Genomic DNA, 23,297 nt, shown 5'->3' on the forward strand with positions numbered 1-23,297 from the left:
TATCAAGGTCTTTAGGATTACTTGAAAATGACAGGCAGGTGTGTTGGAGCTAAACTCTTCAGGAAGGTAGCTCTCCAGGAGCAGGGTTGGTCACCGCTGGTATACTGACTCCCCGAATCTTTTGCCTATTTTTCTTATAACCCAGATAATTCAATATGCTTAACAAATGGGGGTGTCTGTCATTATAATTAGATTTTGGTCCCCTATTGAGGGGTTCACAACTGTGGGATCAGAATTTGTAATTGAATGGGTTCTTGATTCCTGTAGATTTACATTCAGGAGGTAGTTTGTATGGAGGATCTGGGGAAGGGCACACCTTTAAGGGGCACACCACATTTCTCATATTTTAGAACTTCTTTTACCTTTTTATTATGGCTGGGAGAATGAGACCAGTTTACCAGGTGCACCGAGACACTTTAAATGATACCAAACATGTATATTTACTTTTTGTACACACTTAACATTGCATAGGTTTTTAGTGAGCTTTAAGTGAGGAGGAGAAGGGTGGAGTAAGGGGAGATGACGAGACTGTAGAAATGAGGTGCGAGCTGCTCTGTTTGCTGCGTCTCAGATGTTGCTGTTACATATGCAAGAGAGAGTTGAAATGTTAATTCTCATGAGAGCCTTTTGTTTTCTCGAGGAGTATCCCAGACTCGCTGGCACCCGCCTTACAATGCATTGCCCATAGAGACAATAAAGTCTATGGAATATTCCTGAACCATTCAAATCAATGGTGCAAAAGATCAATTTTGGCTCTAAACTCAAGATTTTATGCAGGGTGTCATTTGAGCACTTCATGAGCACGATTTGTGTAGGAGACTATTTTGTCTCGCTGGAAGCCAGCTTTTCTATATGATGATTGGTCGAGCTTTCAAAAGGTCAGGACTTTGCAAGTATTGGCCAATAATGGAAACGGTGATGTATGTGATGTAAACTGCTGTTGAGTGCAGGGTGTTCGATGGCTTGGAGATAGACACGCAGTTATTTGCAATCTGATGCATCACATTTATTTTAGCTTTTATAATCAGATATTTTGCAAAACAGTTTTGAGCTTAGTTACCGGTAATTGTTTTCCTTAAAACATTTCCCTGTTTGAGTAGTAGTTTGAGCAGCTGTGCTTCCAAACTTTTAAAAAGCACCAGCATGTGCATGTTCAGTATAGCATATGTACAGTATTTATTTATTTTAATTATTATTAATTTTTTGATAATTTCAGTTTTAAACAGAAAATGAAGCAAAAAATGGCTTTAAACTACTCACCTACACTCTACTCCCCTTTAGTGTGCTGGCCGTGAAGTGTCACGTGGATGTGCAAACGGATTTATATATATTTTTTTTTACCATAATTATGTTTTATGCTTGACTGAAATTATCAGGTACAACAGCACATTTAACCTTTATTGTTGTTTTTTTCTAGTGTTTAGGAATAGTAGCATCTATCATTCTCACTTTTATTACCTCACTGTGACTGAGTGTACCAATACAATTCAAGGATTTTAAAACAAATAGCTTTTGCGGCTAATTTTCATCGATGCTTGTTTTGTCTTAAATGTTTTTAAGGTCTTTTATCTCTAAAGCAAATTTGATTCATCATGATACTACCTTTAAGGTGTGACATTGACAGATAAAGTTTATGTAATCTAAACTGGTTCAGTTTTGCAGTTATTTGGCACGCAGATTTAAAATTGCAGACTGTACTTATCATAGTAATTGTGCATAAATATGTCTTTGCAAGACTTAACACTTCTTACTTGCACTGTAATGCAGAATCAGGAAGACACTCGACATAATCATAGAGTAATCAGAGTAATCGATAATCAGAGTTTGATAGACAGTGCACATATATATATATATATATATATATATATATATATATATATATATATATATATATATATATATATATATATATATATAAAGCCCTGTCACATGACTCTAAAAGGCTTCAGTTGTCTTCTCACTGTGAGAGAGTGTTTTTTTTTTTTTTTTTTTATAACTGAGTGCTTTTGTTGGGTCTAGCATTCCAGATGTCAAGGCTTTCAATAATGCAGCAGAGAGTGTCATCAAAGAGTCCATCTAACTCTTTTGAGCCCTAATGTTCACAGCTGTAACTGCAGTAAAAAATGCTGCCGCGCTGAGACCATCAGCTGCTGAGCGACTGGCCGGCATGAGACCATTTCCAACCAAACATAGACAGCAGGAAACAGATTAGTTTTCCTCTCTCTGCTCTGATGTGCATCTACTAGCTGTGTGTGTGGCACTGTTGGACTTGTGCTGGTTTAAATCAGCCTTCGTGTATACACAAAACACGAGTGAATTTAACCAAGGCTCAGAGCAAAGATTTTATTGAAAGTGCCCAAAAAATACCATAGATATTTAAAATGTGTAGTGAATAGCTTTTTTATACCTGTTATTTAACATTTTATATACTGTATCTCATAACATTCTATTCAAGGCCTGTCAAGCTATTGTATTTTTTTCCCCCTCTTTAGATACGGTAGTGACCTGTAGTTGTCAGATGTATAGTTGCAAATGTATAGCTCTATAGTGTTCGATGTTGATGTGATAGTAACAGTCTTTCCCCTTCTGTCACTCACTCGACATTGTGTCGAATGAAGTGACACAAGGGATCTTCCTGGGACGCCAAATGTACCTCTGAACCTGAGAAAAGGCCAATGTCAAGTTGGCAGACAGAATTTGCATGCCCCGCCCTGGACATACGGGTATAAAGGGAAGCAGGGCAGCGAGTGCCAGTCAGAATTTGTCTTCGGAGCCGAACGGTTGTTCAGCAAGCTGAGTTCACCACTGTTTCCCTCACCTCTGTTGGCAAAAAGCACAGCTGTTGGATTTACGGCACATTTCCAGCTGGCGTTCTCTCTCTCTCTGCACGCTGTGCAGTCTATGCCCCTGGGTGCTTCGACAGCGCTTTCATTGCCTGAAAGAATATTTCTCCTCCTAAAAATAATTGATTTCCTCTAAAAGAGTTTGAGTTCCCACTCATAAAAGAGCAATACACTGCAGGTGTTGAACGTCCTTTTCAGGACGCGTCATTTTACAGATGTCTTTCCTGGATGCGGTTGATTTCTCTCCGCTTCTGACGGTCATAAAAGCTGCCTCGCGTGCCTGGGCTGCAATCACACGCAGGCAGCGTTTTATGAATGGTTCATGTTCTCAGTGCGACATTGCGGTCACGGCTTTCTTTTCTCACGAGAGAAAGCCACTTCAGCTGCCCCCGCGTCGTTCCTTCTTCCCACAGGATTGAGGATGACCCGGCTGGCGATGAAGGCGATTTGGGGAATGATGACCGGCTCGGTTTTGCCGGGTAAATCCTTACAAACCACCCGCCCCGGCACGCTTGCTTGCTTCCGTCCAAGCTCAAGATGAGTGCGGCTCGCCTCGCGGCCAGCCGGCTTTCGCCCTTGAGCCCCCGGAATTGGATGACGATATCGCCGCTGCATTGGAGAGCGTCACAGCAGCGTCTGATGCTGATGACTCGTCTGGGCTGCCACCTTCGGGTCTGCTTGCCCAGTCAGAGGCTGACGCGCAGATGTCCGCTATGCTTTCCCGGGCCGCCGGAAACTTCCTGCCCCCCCTCACGGCTACTCGATCGGTTCCTCGGGTCAGGGCACCACTCATAGCCACGCTGAGACCGACCTCACTCTCAGAGCCAGGAAGGTCACAGCGCAGGCACCCTCGATGGTCACCTCTGGCTGAACATGGTCGAGATGCGCGACGTTGACAAGGCGCGTTTTCTCAACACCTTTGTCTCCCAGCTTGGCCTCTTCAGCGACACCGTCGACGACTTCGCCCAGCAGTTTTTGGCGGTGAAGAAGCAGATGGTACATCTTGCCATGGCGCCGCCAAACCAGCGCCCCTCCTGCTCACGTAGGACATCCCCCTGCGGCTAAACAACAGGTAGCTCCGCCTCAACCCGGGCCCAGATCTCAGCCCCAGCGTCGAGCACCTCGCAGGCGGCGTACGCCCCCCGTCTCCAGGACCCCTTCTAGGACCAGGAAAGCTCTGAAGCGCCCCTGAGATGGGCGACCCAGGCAGTCAGACGTTTGCTCCGGAGCTGGTACCAAGACCACTCCATCCCCCGGTGGAGGGCCGGGAGGAGAATCCTTGTTTCATTTGCCGCACCACCTTCGGGCTGCAGCACCCACATTCTCAATAAAGAGCGATTTCCTCACTCCCTGGGTCATCCATCCGGTGCGTGCCGTTCTCACAGCACATTCTCCCTTTATCCTGAGGCCATGACCGGGCTACATGCCCAAGGTTCCTACAACCCCCTTCAGGGACTAGGTCGTGATCCTGTAAGCAAGCTGTCGCGGGAGGAGGCAGACCCAGCCTTCTTGTTGCTGTGTCTGGTACATGCTTTGCATATTTATTTGGACCGCACGCATAGCTCTAGATGTTCTGAGCAGCTCTTTGTCTGCTTCGGCGGACCACGGAAAGGGAACGCCATCTCCAAACAGAGGTTAGCTCACTGGGTCGCTGATGCTATTTCCTTAGCTTATCACACCCAGGCCGTGCCCGCCCCCTTGCGGTTTCGAGCACACTCTACGAGAAGTTTGGCATCCTCGTGGGCACTGGCCCATGGCACCTCCTTAGCAGACATCTGCAGAGCAGCAGGCTGGGCAACACCCAATACCTGAGATTTTACAATCTCAGGGCTGAGTCGGTCTCGTCCCGTGTTTTGTCAGGTCCGAGCCGGTAGAAATCGGTAACGCGACACAACTGACCGGGTGTTCCGCTTGCACACAGCGCCCTTCACCAAGTTGATCCAGTGCGCCTTCTATCCCAGGTTAGCCACTAAGGGTCGCTCCCTGGATGACTCCTCCCTAGCCTTCTGGCCTGCAAATTCAGTGGAGCAATTCGCGTCCAGACCCACTACGAGTCACAGGTGCTCTGTACTGGGGTCAGGCTCCACGGGCTTAGTTCCCTTTCCAGGCAAACTCCCTGTGATTTATTCCCCACTGTTGGCGGACCGGCGTTTCCCCCAGGGGCAGCCCTGGTCGCCGTGCTTGTAGAGTTCCCCCATCATTAGGCTGGACCTACCACCACACGATTTCCCACATACGGCTTCACAACCCTCTTGGTGTATTTGCCACATATTACCTCCCCCTAGACTGGGCTGGATGTGGCCTCTGCAGGGTCTTTTCCCCTGAAAGAATAGGACCGGGAAAGACTGCCTTCCCCGACGCATTTCATAGCATTAAGATAGCCCCAGCCACTTCACATCCTATGTGAGAGACATAGTGAGAGAGAAGGCCGCGGCTGCCGGGCTTGCTCCCGGGCTTGCTCCCATGCTAGTCATGTAGTGCAGTAGCCTGCTTGCACCTGTCTCGGCAGTTCACGTAACATGGTCAGTGCGTGGGGTTTTCATATGGGACCCTTTGTGTCACTTAATTTGACACAACGTCGAGTGAGTGACAGAACGTCATGGTTACTGTTGTAACCTCTGTTCCCTGAGGGAAGGAACGAGACGTTGTGTCCCTCCTGCCACAGCACTAGACCTACCACTGTAAATGGCCGTACCTTATTTTTGTCTCCTCAGTGCAAAATCCTGACTGGCACTCGCTGCCCCGCTTCCCTTTATACCCGTATGTCCGGGGCAAGGCATGCAAATTCTGTCTGCCAACTTGACATTGGCCTTTTCTCAGGTTCAGAGGAACGTTTGGCGTCCCAGGAAGACCCCTTGTGTAACATTCTACACAACGTCTCGTTCCTTCCCTCGAGGAACAGAGGTTACAACAGTAACCATGACGTTTTTGTTTTCTTTTTTCAGATTAAGAATGTATTTCATTTATTGTAGTATTTTGCATAAAATAATAGAACATTGTGCATTTTTATATGGTTAGAAAGAAAATGCCTGCAAAACGGTAAAAAATGCCCCTGAAAATCAATTTCAGGGAGCAAATATTGTCCCTTTTATAAGATTAGGGACTGAGGAGAGGAAGAATTACACAGATCACAGTCCAGATGCACTCTAAACTTTCCAAACAGCTTCAGGTGATGTAAATCGTAAAGTATGAGGGAATTTTACCAAATAAGTAAATGCAGAAGCACTCTCATTGTGAAATAAGTGTAGCAGGAGGTCTTTAAAGGAAACACTCCAGTGTTACATCTTAAATGCAGTTATATTTAATGCATTATAGCTTTATTAAAGTTCAAATAATACAGAAGCAGGTCATGCAAATAACTACAAACTGAAACTGGCATTTCTCTGTGCGGTCAGCTCCTCTTCTATGAGTTGCACGAATGTCCCAATCTAAGAGGGAGAGATTGAAACTGCAGCCGGCTGATGCACACTCAGTCATGGGGAGAGTTTGTTTTTTTGTGAGTTAAAGATGGATGGAAATTAACAAAAAGGTGAGAGAGGGTAGTCTTCGCCCAATTATACACTGCAACAAAATACAATTTTCCCAAAATCCACGATCCCGGTTCCGGGATTTAAAATTACGTCAGTAATAATGTACTTCCAATTTTAAATGTATGCGGAGGAGTTATGAGCTCATATCTGGTACCATTTGAAAGCTTAGAATGTCTACTTTCTTGAGATATGCATCACTTTGGCATTTGTTTTACACTAAGTAACTTATTTACAATAAATTACATAGTTCCACCCATCAAAAGTCGTATCATAATTATGTGCGTTTTTGAATACATATGTCTCATATCGCTCAAATATGACGCACATGTACAAACCATGTATCAAATGAAAGCTCTCATTGCCAGTAAGAAGTTCCAATAAGTCTTTTTATTGAGGTATAATCACATATCTAATACACTTCGAATGAATCATGAAGTATACAATCATACAAGTGAAATTATTGAATATTTGCCGTGCTACTCGCACTAGACAGCACAGTTAGCCACAAATGCTACATAATCTTTTACCTTAGGTTATTCTCTGCAAAATGAGCCTTTTTTCAGTGTTTTCTGTGGTTGTGTGCCCAAGTAATCCCTCGATATGTCACACGAGTGCAGAAACACCACAAAGTAATGTTATATGATATTCAACAATCCAGGAAAATATGTAAACATCCGATCCGGATAAAGCATATATTGCCGTAAAGCTTAGACCCTCTGCTTTCCGGCAATGTCTCTCAAGATCAAATAGACCAATCAGGGGCTGTGATATTGCATCCAGACTGTGAAGTGATCACTGGGTAGGTTACGTGCCCAAAACACACAGACGCCTCTCACCAGACACCAGAGCGCATATTTACCACTTTCAACAGTGTTTTATGTAATGACAAAGGGTTTTCTGTAAAATTACACTGGGATTTTGCATTTATACACTGTATATGGGTATGGGGAGACTTTAGATTTGGGTAGGCGGAAAGTACACCAAAAAAAGGTAATATTCCTCCCTTCAAATAAATTGAAATAGATATTAAATAAAACATGATACAGACAAAATTCCTTTTTCAGGTATTTGCTGACATCTAGTGGAAACAGCCAAAACTGTCTGCTTGCTGCTAAGGTTTACAGGGCTTGAGTTATACACTTTCAAAAATGAATTTATATAAAAAAATCAAAAAGCTCTCTTTTTTAGGAGGGTTATTACTGTTCAGACAACATATATTTAATTTTTTTTAATTTTTAGCAGTGTTTTATGCAACTTCAAAGGGTTTCCTGTAAAATGACACCAAAACTGTGTATTTAGGCCAAAGTATGTGGGAATGGGAACTTTTTAATTTGGGTAGGCCAAATCCAGGCGGAAATCCCCAAAAATGGCAAGGATCTTAAGAGGTTAAACTCATGTAAAACAATGTACATTTTCTTTAGCAGCTATACTGCAGAATAAATATTGTAGCTGATAATCTTATATAATATCATATTAAAAATACAAATATTTTTAAACATGTAAAAATCCTTTAAAAAAGATGCATTCACCTGAGAAGCACCATATAAGATATTTATACTTGCTTTTAGAGAATAGATCTTGAATATAAGTATATTTTGTTTTTATTGCACTTGCAGAAGTATAACCAAGTGAAAAAATACTCTTGTATACAAAATACACTTATATTTAAGATACATTCTTGTGGAGGGCAGGTCCGGGTCTGGATTCACGACCCGACTCCGCCATGCCACATTTCTCTTAAAGCAAGTCTAAATATATTTTATGTTGCTTCTCAAGTAAATGTATCTTGTTTTAAGGATTTTTAGACCATTTTAAATGGAAAACAAGACAAAAAAATTTTTTTGCAGTAAATTTCTTTACTGAATTAAACTTAAAAAGTATTTTCCCTTTAATTCAGTGAATGTCATTTAGAGGCAGGGGCGGTGTGTTAATTAGGGCGATATGGGCGACGCACTGCCAAACGTGAAAAGGAGGGATTTTTTTTCTAACCAATTCTATCAGGGCAACAGTCGTTATCAGTGTTCTAATCTAGATGTCTGATCTGCCAATCAGGCTAAAGTCGTGCTTAAAATGACCCCGCCCCTTTTTGGGCGATTTCAGTCAGGTTGAAAATCGCCCCAGAAGTCTCCCATAGACTCTCATGTAAAAAAATTTTTTTTAAATATCAGAGCTCTCAATACAATCTCTATGGGTTCCGGGAGGGCTTGCACTTACGCGCTTTCGTCATACGTAACGTAACCATGAACAAGAAAAGAGCGGGTAGCAGCGTCAATCAATTCACATACTGCTGTCAAGATGGATAGTGTTCAGTGCAACTCGATTGTCTCTTTGAAAGAAGTTACTTTTAGTCAGCGAACGAATCAAGATAAATTGATAAAAAGCTACTGGAGTGTATGCTAGCGGTCGTGAGGGAACATATTGTTGAGGAGGTGAAGTCGGCGAACTTCGTAGCCATCCAAGCTGACGAGACCACGGATGTTTCTACACAGACACAGCTGGTGCTTGTGCTGAGGTACATCGATCCCAACAATAAAGTGCAGGAACGCTTTTTTGAGTTTCTTCCCATCTCGGAATCAACCTCAATCTCAATTGCCATTGTGCTTTTGGAGAGACTGAACGGTCTTTTTGCCGACGACGAGAAAGTCAAACTTATTGCGCAAGCTTACGATGGAGCTAGTGTGATGAGGGGAGAGAAGGCTGGTGTGCAGCAAAAGGTGCGTGAGCATTTCAAGAATGCCCATTATGTGCATTGCTATGCGCATCAGCTGAATTTGATCATGCAGCAAGCTACTTCTCGCATCAAAACAGTTAATATTTTCTTTTCCGATCTGAGCGGGATTGCAACTTTTTTTTCCCGGTCACCCAAACGGACCAGCATTCTTGACCAGACTGTTGCACGAAGACTGCCCAGAGCTTCATCCACACGGTGGAACTTCAACAGCAGAGTCGTGAACACTGTCTATGAGAATCGAGACGACCTCATACAATGTTTTGAAGCCATCAGGACGGGTTCATTGGGTTCATTTGACCAGCCCACCGTGAGAGAGGCATCTGGCTACGTGAGGATGCTACATGATGAAGATTTCATTTTTTTCCTGTGGCTTTTTCACAAAATCATGCCCCACGTTGATACTCTGTATCAGAAGCTCCAGAAGAAGGACATCGATGCTGTCTTCATCAAACGTGCCCTCGACAGCTTCACAAACAGCGTGCAGGCCATAAGGTAAGATTAAACAATATCATTCTATCATTCTCAAAGCAGAGATTTGTCATTTGAAAATGTATGCATGAAAGGAGACTGCATTTGTGTTTGAAATTACATTATTCTCATTATATATGGCCAGTGGTTTAATCTAGCTCACTTTATATACCGTATACTGTGCTGAACATCCAGGCTAGGTGAGACACAAAGGCTAACTTAAACACTAAAGACTTCATGCATCCCTGCCCATTTTTAGTAGAAATGAAATATTTGTACCATACGTAGATAAATTGCATATACCTGTGCATCACATAGACTACAGTACTGTACATAGCCTAACAAACACATTGGTCTGTTTGCCTTCAGGGACTCCTCTCAACAGCAGCTGCAAGTAGCAACAGGAGCCAGAAGACCCAGAACGTCTTTGAGAGAAGAGGAGAAACAGAGGCTGTCTGAAGAGGTCTGCGACACCATCCTGGAAGCAAGGTTCTCTTTCACTGTCCACCTTGTGAGTGCTACTTTACTGCTAGCAGATATGTTTGAAAGGTACTGCCATTCATTTCCTGATGAGGCTCTGAATGCCGCTGTGAACGCATACCCCATGCTGAACAAGGCAAAGCTCAAGACAGAACTCTCTCTGATCTATGAGAATCCTGAATTCAAGGGCTGCTGTGGTGCACTGGCACTGTACCAGGTTCTCATGAGCTACAACCTCCAGGAGACATTCTCTGAGACTGTGACTCTGTTGAACATTCTCATAACTACTCCCATGACAACAGCTGAAGCTGAGAGATGTTTCTCAACTTTGACACGAGTTAAGACATTCCTGCGAAATTCAATGGGCCAGGAACGTCTGAATGCACTGGCCATGCTTTCGATGGAGAGGGAACTAGTCCTCAACATGCCTGATTTCAATGAGAAAGTCATTGACCGCTTTGCTGCATTGAAAGAGAGAAGAGCACAGTTTCAGTACAAATAATGTAGCCTCTCTCCCTGTCTGTCTCTTTAACACACACACACACACACACACACACACACACACACACACACACACCAAATCAGTTCACAGTTGATGTTGTTTTAAATGGTTATTTTTCATTCATTCAAAAAAAGTAAAAAAAAAAAATAAAAATCTGTTCATGTTCATTTTTACAAATCTATACAATTAGCCAGAATATGGTTGTTTATATTTACAAATCCATACAAATGCTGTGTTTACCTTTTCTAGAAATTATTTTAAAATGCTGTTTTCAGGCAAAATGTCTCTGTTGACTGTTCATGTTCATTTTCACAAATCTATACAAGAGGACAGAATATGGAAGTCTATACAAATTGCTTATTACCAATAACTTGCATCAATATTTTCAGTAGCCTCTATCAAAAGCCCCTGCTCTCTTGTTGTGAATTATGCTCTGGTGCACATATTTCCAATTCAACCATGAGGCATTTTTGAAGTAAGTAATTAATGTGTATATCAGAATTCTTTAGTTAAACTTGGCAGCACCTCATCATTCTGGTTTGGTCTTCAATGTGTAAAGCCAAGATGCACAGACCACACTAGGTCAAGCCTCACTTGTTCATTCACTTATTTAGGACAATGTTACTTTGCTTTTATTAAGTAGCACATTGATGATATCCTACATTCCAGAAAATGTAGTTCTAAAGATCCACTTCTCTCAACAATTTGTCTACTTGTATTTTCAGCTAATATTTCATTGTTTATGGAAATGCAGATTGTTTATACAGTGTTGAGGAATGTGAAAGAACACCCATGATCATTTGTACTGTGATAACTTATTTTGCTTTTGTAAGCCAATACTTTTGAGATCAGTCAATAAATGCTTCTGGTATGGACTTATATGCTGCCCCTGTCTTTATGTTGTTGCTGGACATATCTTTTTAAAAATGTGTCCTGTTTAGCAATTTTACATCACACAACATTGGATTAATGTAAGTAATGAATAAGTGGAATAATTAATTGCGGAGCCATGACATTTTTGCTTATGAAGGCTCCTAGATGCTAATTTCTTATATCGCTTTCCACCTGTAACTTATGTAGCTAGAGGGGAAATCGGTACCCATTGAATGGATCACCTTAATCATTATCAGAGAAATTGCCCCCCCTGAGAATTTTTTCAGGAGCCGCCACTGTTTAGAGGTAATTTAAAACATGATTTTGTCCTCTATTTTTAGTAAGCATGTTAAAAACAACTAAAAAGAGCTAATGATTTTAGTTGTAATAATCACAGAATAGCCGAATAATCATTCTAATAATCATTAGACAAAATCGATTATCAAAATAATCGTTATTTGCAGCCCTAATCTACACCCACTCAGACTCTACCCCAGATTTGATACTCTCTCACACACAATCATTTTTTTCATTTCTGTTATAATAAAGCAATAAGATACAATAAACTCTGCATTACAGTGATTTTAGTGTTCGTAGGCACAACATGAAGTGGTTTTATAAAACGAAAACAACAGTAATATGTCTTTTATTTTTTAAAGACACCACTCTTCAGAAAATAGTCAAAACAACCTGGAGCTAAACATGCACTAAACTGCAGAGATAATAGTGTATTTCATGAGAGACCCATCAGTAGCGCCCCTTATCTTACTCACCAGCACTGAAGTTGTGGAAGAAATGTGGAAGAAGGCCCAGCAGAGGTTGTACATCCTTTACCAGCTGAGGAAGTTTGACATGCCACAGAAAAAGTTGATACAGTTCTACAGTACTCTGCACTTCTATACTGTAACTGTCTGCTTTTTGGGTCAGCCACCAAATTGGACATAAAAAGACTTAACGAGACCAAAAACAATCAAATTAAATACAATTTCACCCCTTGTACAGTAGGCAGGGCTGTTCTACAAACATTTATACTGGTGCATAGATATTTAAGCATTCAGCTTTCAATGCATGTGATTAATATCTTTAATGCAAATAAGGCAGTTATTTACTTAATTTTACATAATTGTTTCATTATGTTCTTTCCATGTTTTTGTTGCATTTAGAGGAATATACAATCTGTAAGATGAGTAAAAAGTGTTGTTTCATACGTCCTATGTCTTCTGCCTTTATATTTATGCATGTATTTTACAACGAGTATATTAATAGCCAAGTGATTTGGCCTGCCCTAAAGGGACTTTGATTACATGGACTTTGTAACTTGTGTTTTGTTCTAGTTTAATTTGAAATGTATTCATTTGTTTTTAGGTTCATTTGTTTACATGTTGTTTGTTTTTAGGGCCCTAAATGTGACTCTGGTGTTTAACACTGAAGGGCAACACTTTCTGAGAGTGGGATTAGCTGTGCCTCTCTTTGGGTCTGTCTTGACACTCAGGGCCATGGTAGCAGAGGAGTGGAAGATATCTCCAGACCAGGTGAATGCTGCTTTGTGTGTTAGTTTGTCTGCCTGCACTGTCTGCTGATCTTTTGTCTCTCTCTCATTTTCTTTCCTTTTGATAATCAACACTGCAATACACACAAGCCCTATTAGTTAATAAAATATTGTGTTGTAATGCACGCACACCTACAAACATCATGCATAATCTCGCAAAAGAAGAATTCCTCTCTCCAACATCTTCCAGGCTCATGAAGAGTAACAGCTAAAATGCATGTATTTCACTATTCATACATCATTAACTGCCTCATCTGAACACATTCCATTTGTTGGTTAATGGTAACCTCCAAAACTTCCTCAGCCAGTTATCCAGGACAAGGTATTATTGTGCTGCAAAGTATGCTCTTAGAAAAAATGTTTTTTGGGGCTCTATATAGAACCCTAGGGTTCTTTACTCAGCAACAAAGAATGCCAAAAGGGTTCTATTTACAAAGATTTACTGAAAAAATAACCCCTTTTGCCCAAGTTGAGCACAATCAATAACATCTGTAGCAAAATGTTGATTACCACAGAATTGTTTTTACTTTTAAGCTCCTTTTTTATACCATAACTACAAACGAATCAACCTTTGGCAAAATATGTGATGCTTAGTCTTACGCATACTTTCATACTAAATATACTTTATACTAAAACAAATACCAGAGACCGCTTAGACAAATGTCTCATGTGCTGAGAATGTGCTAACGTGCTAACCATAAAAATATAAATCATAAAAGTTTAAGAACAAAATCACACTTATAATTCAAACTCAAAAGTCTATAATTCAAATTTACACAATTCTAATTCAAATTGTTTTGTTGTATTTCTGACTCCATAGGAAACAAGCTCTAATTGCTCTTCCAAACCAGTGGTTAGGTATCCTTACCTGCTGCAGTGTATGGTACAAAACTAACTGTACTAACTGTATTTGTCCCTTCATACTGCTAAATCGAATTAGTTGCTCTTACTCAGAAAAGTAAACATACTTATTTGGTACAAGTAAACTGAATGTAATTTTTTAAGTAACATGAAGTTACAAGTAAGCTTAACTCATCTGTGATTAAAATGTTGTTTTTATTTAATTATTTAAATTGGGTTATAACGTCAGAATAAAGGAAATTATGACTAGACTCAGTCCTTAGTGCACATAAATCTGCACTTTTGTAAAGTACAATTGATTAAAGAAAAATGGCTTGAACTTAACAGGCTCCAAGTTCATTAGAGGTAACACTAATTACCCTCATAGTGACTTCACAAAAATCTCAATTATTGGTTTATGGGTATTCTACACAGCTGCAATTTTGTTCTTGGTAATTCTGAGTTAGTAGTATTCAAAGGCAAAGTTTAAAGACCGTCTCTGTTACTATCGTAACCTCCGTTCCCTGATGGAGGGAACGAGACCTTGTGTTGATGTAGTGACACTAGGGTCATGGAGCCCAAAACACCTCAGATCTTTGAGAAAAGGCCAGTGAGAATTGGCGAGTGGACTTTGCATTCCACTCCATCAGACATATGGGTATAAAAGGAGCTGGCTCGCAACCACTCATTCAGGTTTTATGCTGAGTAGCCGAGACATGGGTCTGCCGATTCCTCTGCTGAATACGTGAGCCACAGGGCTAGGAAGGAAGGGCATACAGGGATCACAGGCTCAAGGTTTTGCCTCACGGAGGGTAATGTCGCTAAACGCAAGTGATACACCCTGCCAGCTGTCCCGTATTCCCAAACTTTACCTGTTCATACCTGACAAAACACGGACCTGAAACCAGCTCAACCAGGAGATTCAAAGATTTTGCAATGGTAATGGGTGTTTCCCAGCCCGCTGCTCTGCAGATGTCTGCTAGAGAGGTGCCCGAGACCTTCTGCATCAAGGTGTGCTGCTATAGCAGCTATGTACACCTTCAAGGTGGAGGGGGACAGCCGTCCCTCCAACTTCTCCTGCAGGAAGGAAAACACTGACCTGACTGCGCATCTCTGGGGATCTTTGCCTCGGGAAGAACACCAACTCGCAAACACACGCCACTTCAGGGCATACAGGTGCCATGTGGAGGGAGCCATGGCCTGAGTGATCGTGTTTACCACCGTGGTTGGTAGACCACTTAAGTCTGGAAACAAGCTCTAATTGCTCTTCCAAACCAGTGGTTAGGTATCCTTACCTGCTGCAGTGTATGGTAAAAAACTAACTGTACTAACTGTATTTGTCCCTTCATACTGCTAAATCGAATTAGTTGCTCTTACTCAGAAAAGTAAACATACTTATATGGTACAAGTAAACTGAATGTAATTTTTTAAGTAACATGAAGTTACAAGTAAGCTTAACTCATCTGTGATTAAAATGTTGTTTTTATTTAATTATTTAAATTGGGTTATAACGTCAGAATAAAGGAAATTATGACTAGACTCAGTCCTTAGTGCACATAAATCTGCACTTTTGTAAAGTACAATTGATTAAAGAAAAATGGCTTGAACTTAACAGGCTCCAAGTTCATTAGAGGTAACACTAATTACCCTCATAGTGACTTCACAAAAATCTCAATTATTGGTTTATGGGTATTCTACACAGCTGCAATTTTGTTCTTGGTAATTCTGAGTTAGTAGTATTCAAAGGCAAAGTTTAAAGACCGTCTCTGTTACTATCGTAACCTCCGTTCCCTGATGGAGGGAATGAGACCTTGTGTCGATGTAGTGACACTAGGGTCATGGAGCCCAAAACACCTCAGATCTTTGAGAAAAGGCCAGTGAGAATTGGCGAGTGGACTTTGCATTCCACTCCATCAGACATATGGGTATAAAAGGAGCTGGCTCGCAACCACTCATTCAGGTTTTATGCTGAGTAGCCGAGACATGGGTCTGCCGATTCCTCTGCTGAATACGTGAGCCACAGGGCTAGGAAGGAAGGGCATACAGGGATCACAGGCTCAAGGTTTTGCCTCACGGAGGGTAATGTCGCTAAACGCAAGTGATACACCCTGCCAGCTGTCCCGTATTCCCAAACTTTACCTGTTCATACCTGACAAAACACGGGACGAAACCAGCTCAACCAGGAGATTCAAAGATTTTGCAATGGTAATGGGTGTTTCCCAGCCCGCTGCTCTGCAGATGTCTGCTAGAGAGGTGCCCGAGACCTTCTTCTGCATCAAGGTGTGCTGCTATAGCAGCTATGTACACCTTCAAGGTGGAGGGGGACAGCCGTCCCTCCAACTTCTCCTGCAGGAAGGAAAACACTGACCTGACTGCGCATCTCTGGGGATCTTTGCCTCGGGAAGAACACCAACTCGCAAACACACGCCACTTCAGGGCATACAGGTGCCATGTGGAGGGAGCCATGGCCTGAGTGATCGTGTTTACCACCGTGGTTGGTAGACCACTTAAGTCTTCCACGTCCCATCCAGGGACCAGACATGGAGGTTCTAGAGGTCTGGGAGTGGGTGCAAGATTGTGCCCCTTCCCTGAGAGAGGAGATCCTCCCTCAGGGGAATTTGCCAGGGAGGTGCTGTCGCAAGGAGCATGTGGTCCGAGAACAAAGTCTTGGTGGGCCAGTATGGCACCACGAGGGTGACTTGTTCCTCGTCCTCCTTGACCTTACACAGGGTTGCGTATTTGCACAGCCCCTGGGGCCAGCTGTGTGCCAGCACATCTGTACTGAGGGGGGCTCCCGTCAGGGAATACCAGAGCGGGCAGTGGGAGGATTCTTGGGAAGCAAACAGGTCTACCTGTGCTATACCAAATCGACTCAAAATCAGCTGGGCCACCTGGGGGTGGAGTTTCCACTCTCCCCTGAGTGTCACCTGCCATGACAATGCGTCTTCTGTGGTGTTGAGGCTGCCCTGGATTTGAGTGGACCTGAGTAGCTGCTGACTCCAGTGGAGGAAATAGCAGGAGAGTTGCGTCATGCGACAAGAACGTAAGCCGCCTTGGCGATTTATACATGCTACCATCGCTGTGTTGTCCATCCGGACCAACACGTACTTGCCCTGGATCAACAGCAATAGCCTACGCAGGGCGAGCATTACTGCCAGCAACTCGAGGCAGCCGCGGTCTTGTCCAGGAGCCAGCGGCTGCGTGCCCATTGCACACTTGGAGGTGTCTGTACAGGTGCCTGGAAACTTGCTGTAGGGGGACTCCTGCCCACAGAAACACAATGTCTGTCCATGGGCTAAAAAAGTGGCCATGTCGCCATGCCCATCTCGGGACTCGAGTCCGAAGCCAGAGCTTAAGCAGTCTCATATGCATCAACCCGAGCGGCATGACCACCGCCGAGGAGGCCATATGCCCCAGGAGCCTCTGAAAGTGTTTCGATGGAACCGATGCCCTCCAACCGAATGACTTGTGAGGCGCTATCATCAAGACCGAGTCTAACTCCATGCCAAGAAAAGAGATGCTCTGAGATGCCCTCTCGGGGAGAGCTTGCTATTTTCCTAGTTGACCCGAAGCACTAGAAGGCTCCAGGCTCCATGGTTCCAGTGGACTTCTTCCTCCTTGGGTCGTCTAACTCAGGGTACTTAGGAGCCTTTCTTCTGGATCTTAGGTGGGGGTGTCAGCTTCCTGAGGCCTCGGCCTGAGCCGGAGCTGATTGTCCACCACAGTGGGACACCCTTGACGAACAGACGGGGTATCAACTCTTGAGCCGCGCTGGGGCAAGATGTGTTGTATCGCCTCAGTCTATTTCTTTACCACCGAGATCTGCTGGGCAAAGTCCTCGACGGTGTCGCCGAATAGGTCGATCTGGGAAATTGGTGTGTTCAGGAAGCGTGCCTTGTCAGCGACCCTCATCTCGACCAAATTCAGCCATAGGTGGTGATCCTGGACCACCAGGGTCGATATCGTCTGCCCGAGTGCCTGCGCAGTGACCTTCGTCGCCTTCGAGGAAGAGGTCGGTCACCGAGTGCAGTTCCAGCAACACATCCGGACCAGAACTACCCTTGTGTAGTTCTTTCAGTGCTTGGCCTTGTGGACTTGCAGGAGGGCCATAGAATGCAGGGCTGAGTCAGCCTGATACTCTCGGGGGCCCAGGCAAGCATGGAGGTCAGCTCTGCGTCTGCCTCAGACTGGGCGGGCACACTCAAGGGCGCTAGCCCAGTTGAGTCCTCAGCGTCCGACATCACCAAGACACTCTCCGAAGCAGCAATCAAAAGCTCATCCATCTTGTGGGCTCCAAAAGAGCCATTAGGCTGGCACTGAGGCGAGCTGCCTGTCTCATCCCAGAACTGGACCGGAAAGAACGAGCATGCTGGGGAATGAGCGGTCCGCGTGGGATTACCCGGCAGAACCGAACCCATTGGAGGCCCCAAATTGCCTCCAGCGTCAACCGGCCTGGTCTGAGAGTTTGTACCCATAGGTAGAAGATCCGGCACGGGGGACGACTGAAGTGGCTTTCCCCCGAAAGAAAGAAAAGTTGCCATGGTCGTTCTCGCAATGAGAACATGAACCATCCACAATGCTTCCTCAGCGTGATTTTGCAAACTGTCAGCTCCCTGTTAGGATACAATGCAAAGATGCAAGGAAAGGAAACGATGATGGAGGAATCCAAGTGAATAATGTATTTGTAAAATAGAATGTTCTTCTTGTTTATGCATCATTTCAGAGCCTCGCCTTTGCACACCTGCATTACCTTGGAGTGTATGATGTTATGTTGTTCAAATATGATTCATTGATATATTAAGAATAAATCCAAAAAATTCAAGATGCACTCTCAAAAATGACAATTACAGGTAAAACAGCGGTGAAACATGAATTAGAACTTTTGTGTCAGATGCAAAGGGGGAGGAGAATTTATGCGTGCATCTGGTGCTTCCGACACACTTTCACTGTGAAATCGTCAGGATTTGTATTACTTTTCTAAACTTTGCTAATTCGTATGATACCGTGCGACTGCACTTGTATGAATTCCTGCAACTTTCACTACAGCCAATGACATTGCTGGACATCGTTTCCATCTAATACGCAACAATTACTTGCTTCTGTCAAACACAACAGCTTCCTATCATGTTTACACACTCTACAGATTAGTTGGGTTTAGATAAGGTGTTTGGGTAAAGGCATAATATTTATAAGTACTTAACGCCTCGTGCGCAGAACTTGCGCTTCCGCATTAGACATCCAGGAGTTAGCATTTGATGAATTTGTATGAGTTTAAGCAAACAACATCCTATGATTTTGCCAACTCATAAATTATGTAGGAGTTTAATGAGATTGAGTTGGGGGCTTCGAAACAAAAGATTTCCACATCTAGTCCACTTGTGCATCCTCACTCTAGCATCCTCATAAAGCTTCCTCTGTCATCATTTCAATCATTTTCCATGTAAACAGGTGCTCCATTAATGTTTTTTTTGCCAAGTTTTGCTGTGTTTTTAGACCTTAAACTGTTAAAAACACGTCTCAAGACACCTGCATTCTGCCTTATTCATTGTGCTGCATCTTGCTTTTTGAGCACAAGAATGTGTTTGGTCTGAACCAGGGTAAGAATTTAACAAAGGGCTCAGGGTAAAAATGCCAATGAAGCATTACAAAAAGGACCCCGAAAATAAAAATGTGGGGGCAAATAAAATTTTCACTCATGATTTCTTTTTCTTATTTGTATTATTGGATATGTTACCTTTTCTATTCTAGACCTAATATAAATGCGTATCACATGAAATTATTTGGTTCATTTAAATTTATAGGTAAACGATTATCTTGTTATTCAGGTTGAACGTGTATTTTAAGGAATTTATTCATTTGAAGTATTTGAAATAACACAATGTCATATTGTCATATTTTGTATGGTTATAAAATATGCCCTAACAATGTCCTCATAATGGTAAAAAAAAATGCCCCTAAAATCAACTCCAAGGGGCAAATTTTAATATGGCTGAATAGAAAACTTACTTTCTGACACTAGTCTAAATAGCCTCTTTTAAAAATGCTTTAGTAGATAGTTACGTAAATAATATACATACTCAAGAAATAACAATAATAAAATGCTTCTCTCAAAGTCACCAGAATTGGCCAAAAATAAATAAATATATATATATATATATATATATATATATATATATATATATATATATATATATATTAGTGTTGTCACGGTACCAAAATTTCAGTAGTCAGTACCAATACCAGTGAAATTTCACGGTACTTGATACCATTTTCGTTACCAAAACAAAACACTGAACAACACTCTTTTAATAACAAAGTCTACAAAACATTAGCAGCAGAACTAAGAACAAAAATATGCCATTGGGCAACACTTTAATTTAAATATATTCTTTTTTAATTATAACAAATCTGAACAATGTATGCTTAAAAGTATTTTTGAACAATTATATAAGATTTGCTTCAACTTTTGCAACTTTTAATTTAAATGCTCTCTTTAAGTGCTCTCTTATTAATAAAGCTGCATATTGCCAATTTTCTTCATGATAAGAAATGCATAGTGACATATATATATATATAGATTTTATGATTAAATAAGTTCTAATCTAGCTGCATTTAGCCTGCGTGCATTTAGTCTCTCTCAGCCGGGTGCAGTTTCAATCTCTCCCCCTTAGATTGGGACATTCGCGCAACTCATAGAAGAGGCACCGACCACACAGAGAAATGCCAGTTTCTGAGTTTATAGTTATTAACATGATCTGCTTCTGTATTATTTGAACTTTAATAAAGCTATAACGCATTAAATTTGACTGCATTTAAGATGTAACACCGGGATGTTTCCTTTAAAGAGATCCGCCTCCGCTTATTCCACAACTGTACATGCTTCTGAATGTACTTTTTTTTTATCATTCACTAATACTTTGGTATCTACATAATATAAACTGTGAAAATTTTAACTGAATACTGCTTGAATAAATCTGGGTTTCTGTCTTTCATGTGCTTTATTAAGTTTGATGTGTTTCCTCCTTTCGTCAGAAAATTGCAAAAGCAGCGTTTACAAAAAGGTTTTTGTTGATCTATGATGTTTCCCTTTTCATCAGCCTCAAATTACCTGGCTTTTTCCCACTTTTCATTTCGACAAGATTCAGTTGAGACTTTGCAACAGCAGCAACTTTGTTTGCCGCAATCTTTTGCTTGTTGTGAGCTTTCGAAAGTTCCCACCTCTGCATGGGTACCGGGTAGACCCGGTACTCGGTACCCCAGTATTTTTGACAACACTAATATATATATATATATATATATATATATATATATATATATATTAGTGTTGTGTATATATATATATATATATATATATATATATATATATATATATATATATATATATATATATATATATATAGTGCATCCGGAAAGTATTCACAGCACTTCACGTTTTCCACATTTTGTTATGTTATAGCCTTATTACAAAATTTATTAAATTCATTATTTTCCTCAAAATTCTACAAACAATTCCCCATAATGGCAATGTGAAAGAAGTTTGTTTGAAATCTTTGCAAATTTATTACGAATAAAAAATGAAAAAATCACATACATAAGTATTCACAGCCTTTGCCATGACACTCAAAATTGAGCTCAGGTGCATCCTGTTTCCACTGATCATCCTTCAAATGTTTCTACAACTTGATTGGAGTCCACCTGTGGTAAATTCAGTTGAATGGACATGATTTGGAAAGGTACACACCTGTCTATATAAGGTCCCACAGTTAACAGTGCATGTCAGAGTGCAAACCAAGCCATGAAGTCCACTGAATTGTCTATAGATCTCAGAGACAGATTTGTATCGAGGCACAGATCTGGGGAAGGGTACAGAAACATGTCTGCAGCATTGAAGGTCCCAATGAGCACAGTCGCCTCCATCATCCGTAAATGGAAGAAGTTTGGAACCACCAGGACTCTTCCTAGACCTGGCTGCCCGGCCAAACTGAGCGATCGGGGGAGAAGGGCCTTAGTCAGGGATGTGACCAAGAACCCGATGGTCACTCTGACAGAGCTCCAGCGTTTCACTGTGGAGAGAGGAGAACCTTCCAGAAGAACAACCATCTCTGCAGCACTCTACCAATCAGCCCTGTATGGTAGAGTGTCCAGACGGAAGCCACTCCTCAGTAAAAGGCACATGACAGCCTGCCTGGAATTTGCCCAAAAAAAAACAGGCACCACTCATCACCTGGCCAATACCATCCCTACAGTAAAGCATGGTGGTGGCAGCATCATGGTGTGAGGATGTTTTTCAACGGCAGGAACTGGGAGACTAGTCAGGATCGAGGAAAAGATAAATGCAGCAATGTACAGAGATATCCTTGATGAAAACCTGCTCCGGAGCGCTCTGGACCTCAGACTGGGGTGAAGGTTCATCTTCCAACAGGACAATGACCCTAAGCACACAGCCAAGATAACAAAGGATTGGCTACAGGACAACTCTGTGAATGTCCTTGAGTGGCCCAGCCAGAGCCCAAACTTGAACCTGATTGAACATCTCTGGAGAGATCTGAAAATGGCTGTGCACCGACGCTCCCCATCCAACCTGATGGAGCTTGAGAGGTCCTGTAAAGAATAATGGGAGAAACTGCCCAAAAATAGGTTTGCCAAGCTTGTAGCATCATACACAGAAAGACTTAAGGCTGTAATTGGTGCCAAAGGTGCTTCAACAAAATATTGAGCAATGGCTGTGAATACTTATGTACATGTGATTTTTTGTCTTTCTTTTTAATTAATTTGTAAAGATTTCAAACAAACTTCTTTTATGTTGTCATTATGGGGTATTGTTTGTAGAATTTTGAGGAAAATAATGAATTTAATCCATTTTGGAATAAGGCTGAAAAGTGAAGCGTTGTGAATACTTTCCGGATGCACTGCATATCTACAATAAGGGTACACTTCATTACTTGGCCCTGTTTCTGTCTGTACCCTGAGCTGAAGTCAAGTCAAGTCAAGTGGTTGTTATTGTCGTTTCAACTATATACAGTTAGTACAGTACACAGCAAAACGAGACAACGTTCCTCCAGGACCATGGTGCTACATAAAAACAACAAAGGACCAACACAGGACCACATGAGACTACACAACGAAATAAAATACCTATATAAACTACCTATATATACCTATATAAAGTGCCTGAAATCCTGCAGGCACCCATGGATGGAGCTATGCCATTATTATGCCACATTATTATTATTTTATCCAAAATGTTCAGTGTTGTTTCAGACTTTTGAAACCCACTATACTAATATGTGTTAGATGGGGAAGAAGAGTGAGATACTGAGGAAGAAAAAGAAAACAAGCAAGAGAGATTGACCTACAGCTGAGTCGAATAGTTTGTCATGCTGAGTGTTTGAGCACAAATCCCCTTATCTGTTTGTTTGAGATGTGACAACAGCTTCTGGAAAATAACAGATGAAGAACAATCTGAAATCCTCTTTGTTTA

The 23,297-nt window shown here is 41.9% G+C and overlaps 2 protein-coding genes across 4 annotated transcripts in view; both read left to right on the plus strand.

Moving 5' to 3' along the window:
• Positions 1-23,297, plus strand: part of usp43a (ubiquitin specific peptidase 43a) — a 223,712-nt gene that overhangs the window by 127,312 nt on the left and 73,103 nt on the right. For all 3 annotated transcript variants that reach the window (XM_052129543.1, XM_052129541.1, XM_052129542.1), the window contains one exon: positions 12,824-12,959. In XM_052129543.1, the coding sequence (XP_051985503.1) occupies positions 12,824-12,959 (136 nt within the window). The remainder of the gene's footprint in view (positions 1-12,823; positions 12,960-23,297) is intronic.
• On the plus strand, positions 8,390-11,988 carry LOC127646089 (zinc finger MYM-type protein 1-like). Its single transcript, XM_052129548.1, has 2 exons — positions 8,390-9,596; positions 9,942-11,988. The coding sequence occupies exons 1-2, from the start codon at positions 8,767-8,769 to the stop codon at positions 10,552-10,554; spliced, it is 1,443 nt and encodes a 480-aa protein (XP_051985508.1). The 5' UTR covers positions 8,390-8,766; the 3' UTR covers positions 10,555-11,988.

This window comes from Xyrauchen texanus, chromosome 7, assembly GCF_025860055.1.
Source record: "Xyrauchen texanus isolate HMW12.3.18 chromosome 7, RBS_HiC_50CHRs, whole genome shotgun sequence".
Lineage (NCBI taxonomy): Eukaryota > Metazoa > Chordata > Actinopteri > Cypriniformes > Catostomidae > Xyrauchen > Xyrauchen texanus.

Bases quoted from the DNA above. Each gene is read 5' to 3' on its own strand.
- LOC127646089 (XM_052129548.1), top strand. From the start codon at position 8,767: ATGCTAGCGGTCGTGAGGGAACATATTGTTGAGGAGGTGAAGTCGGCG. The intron at 9,597-9,941 runs GTAAGATTAAAC...GTTTGCCTTCAG, and splicing joins AACAGCGTGCAGGCCATAAG to GGACTCCTCTCAACAGCAGC.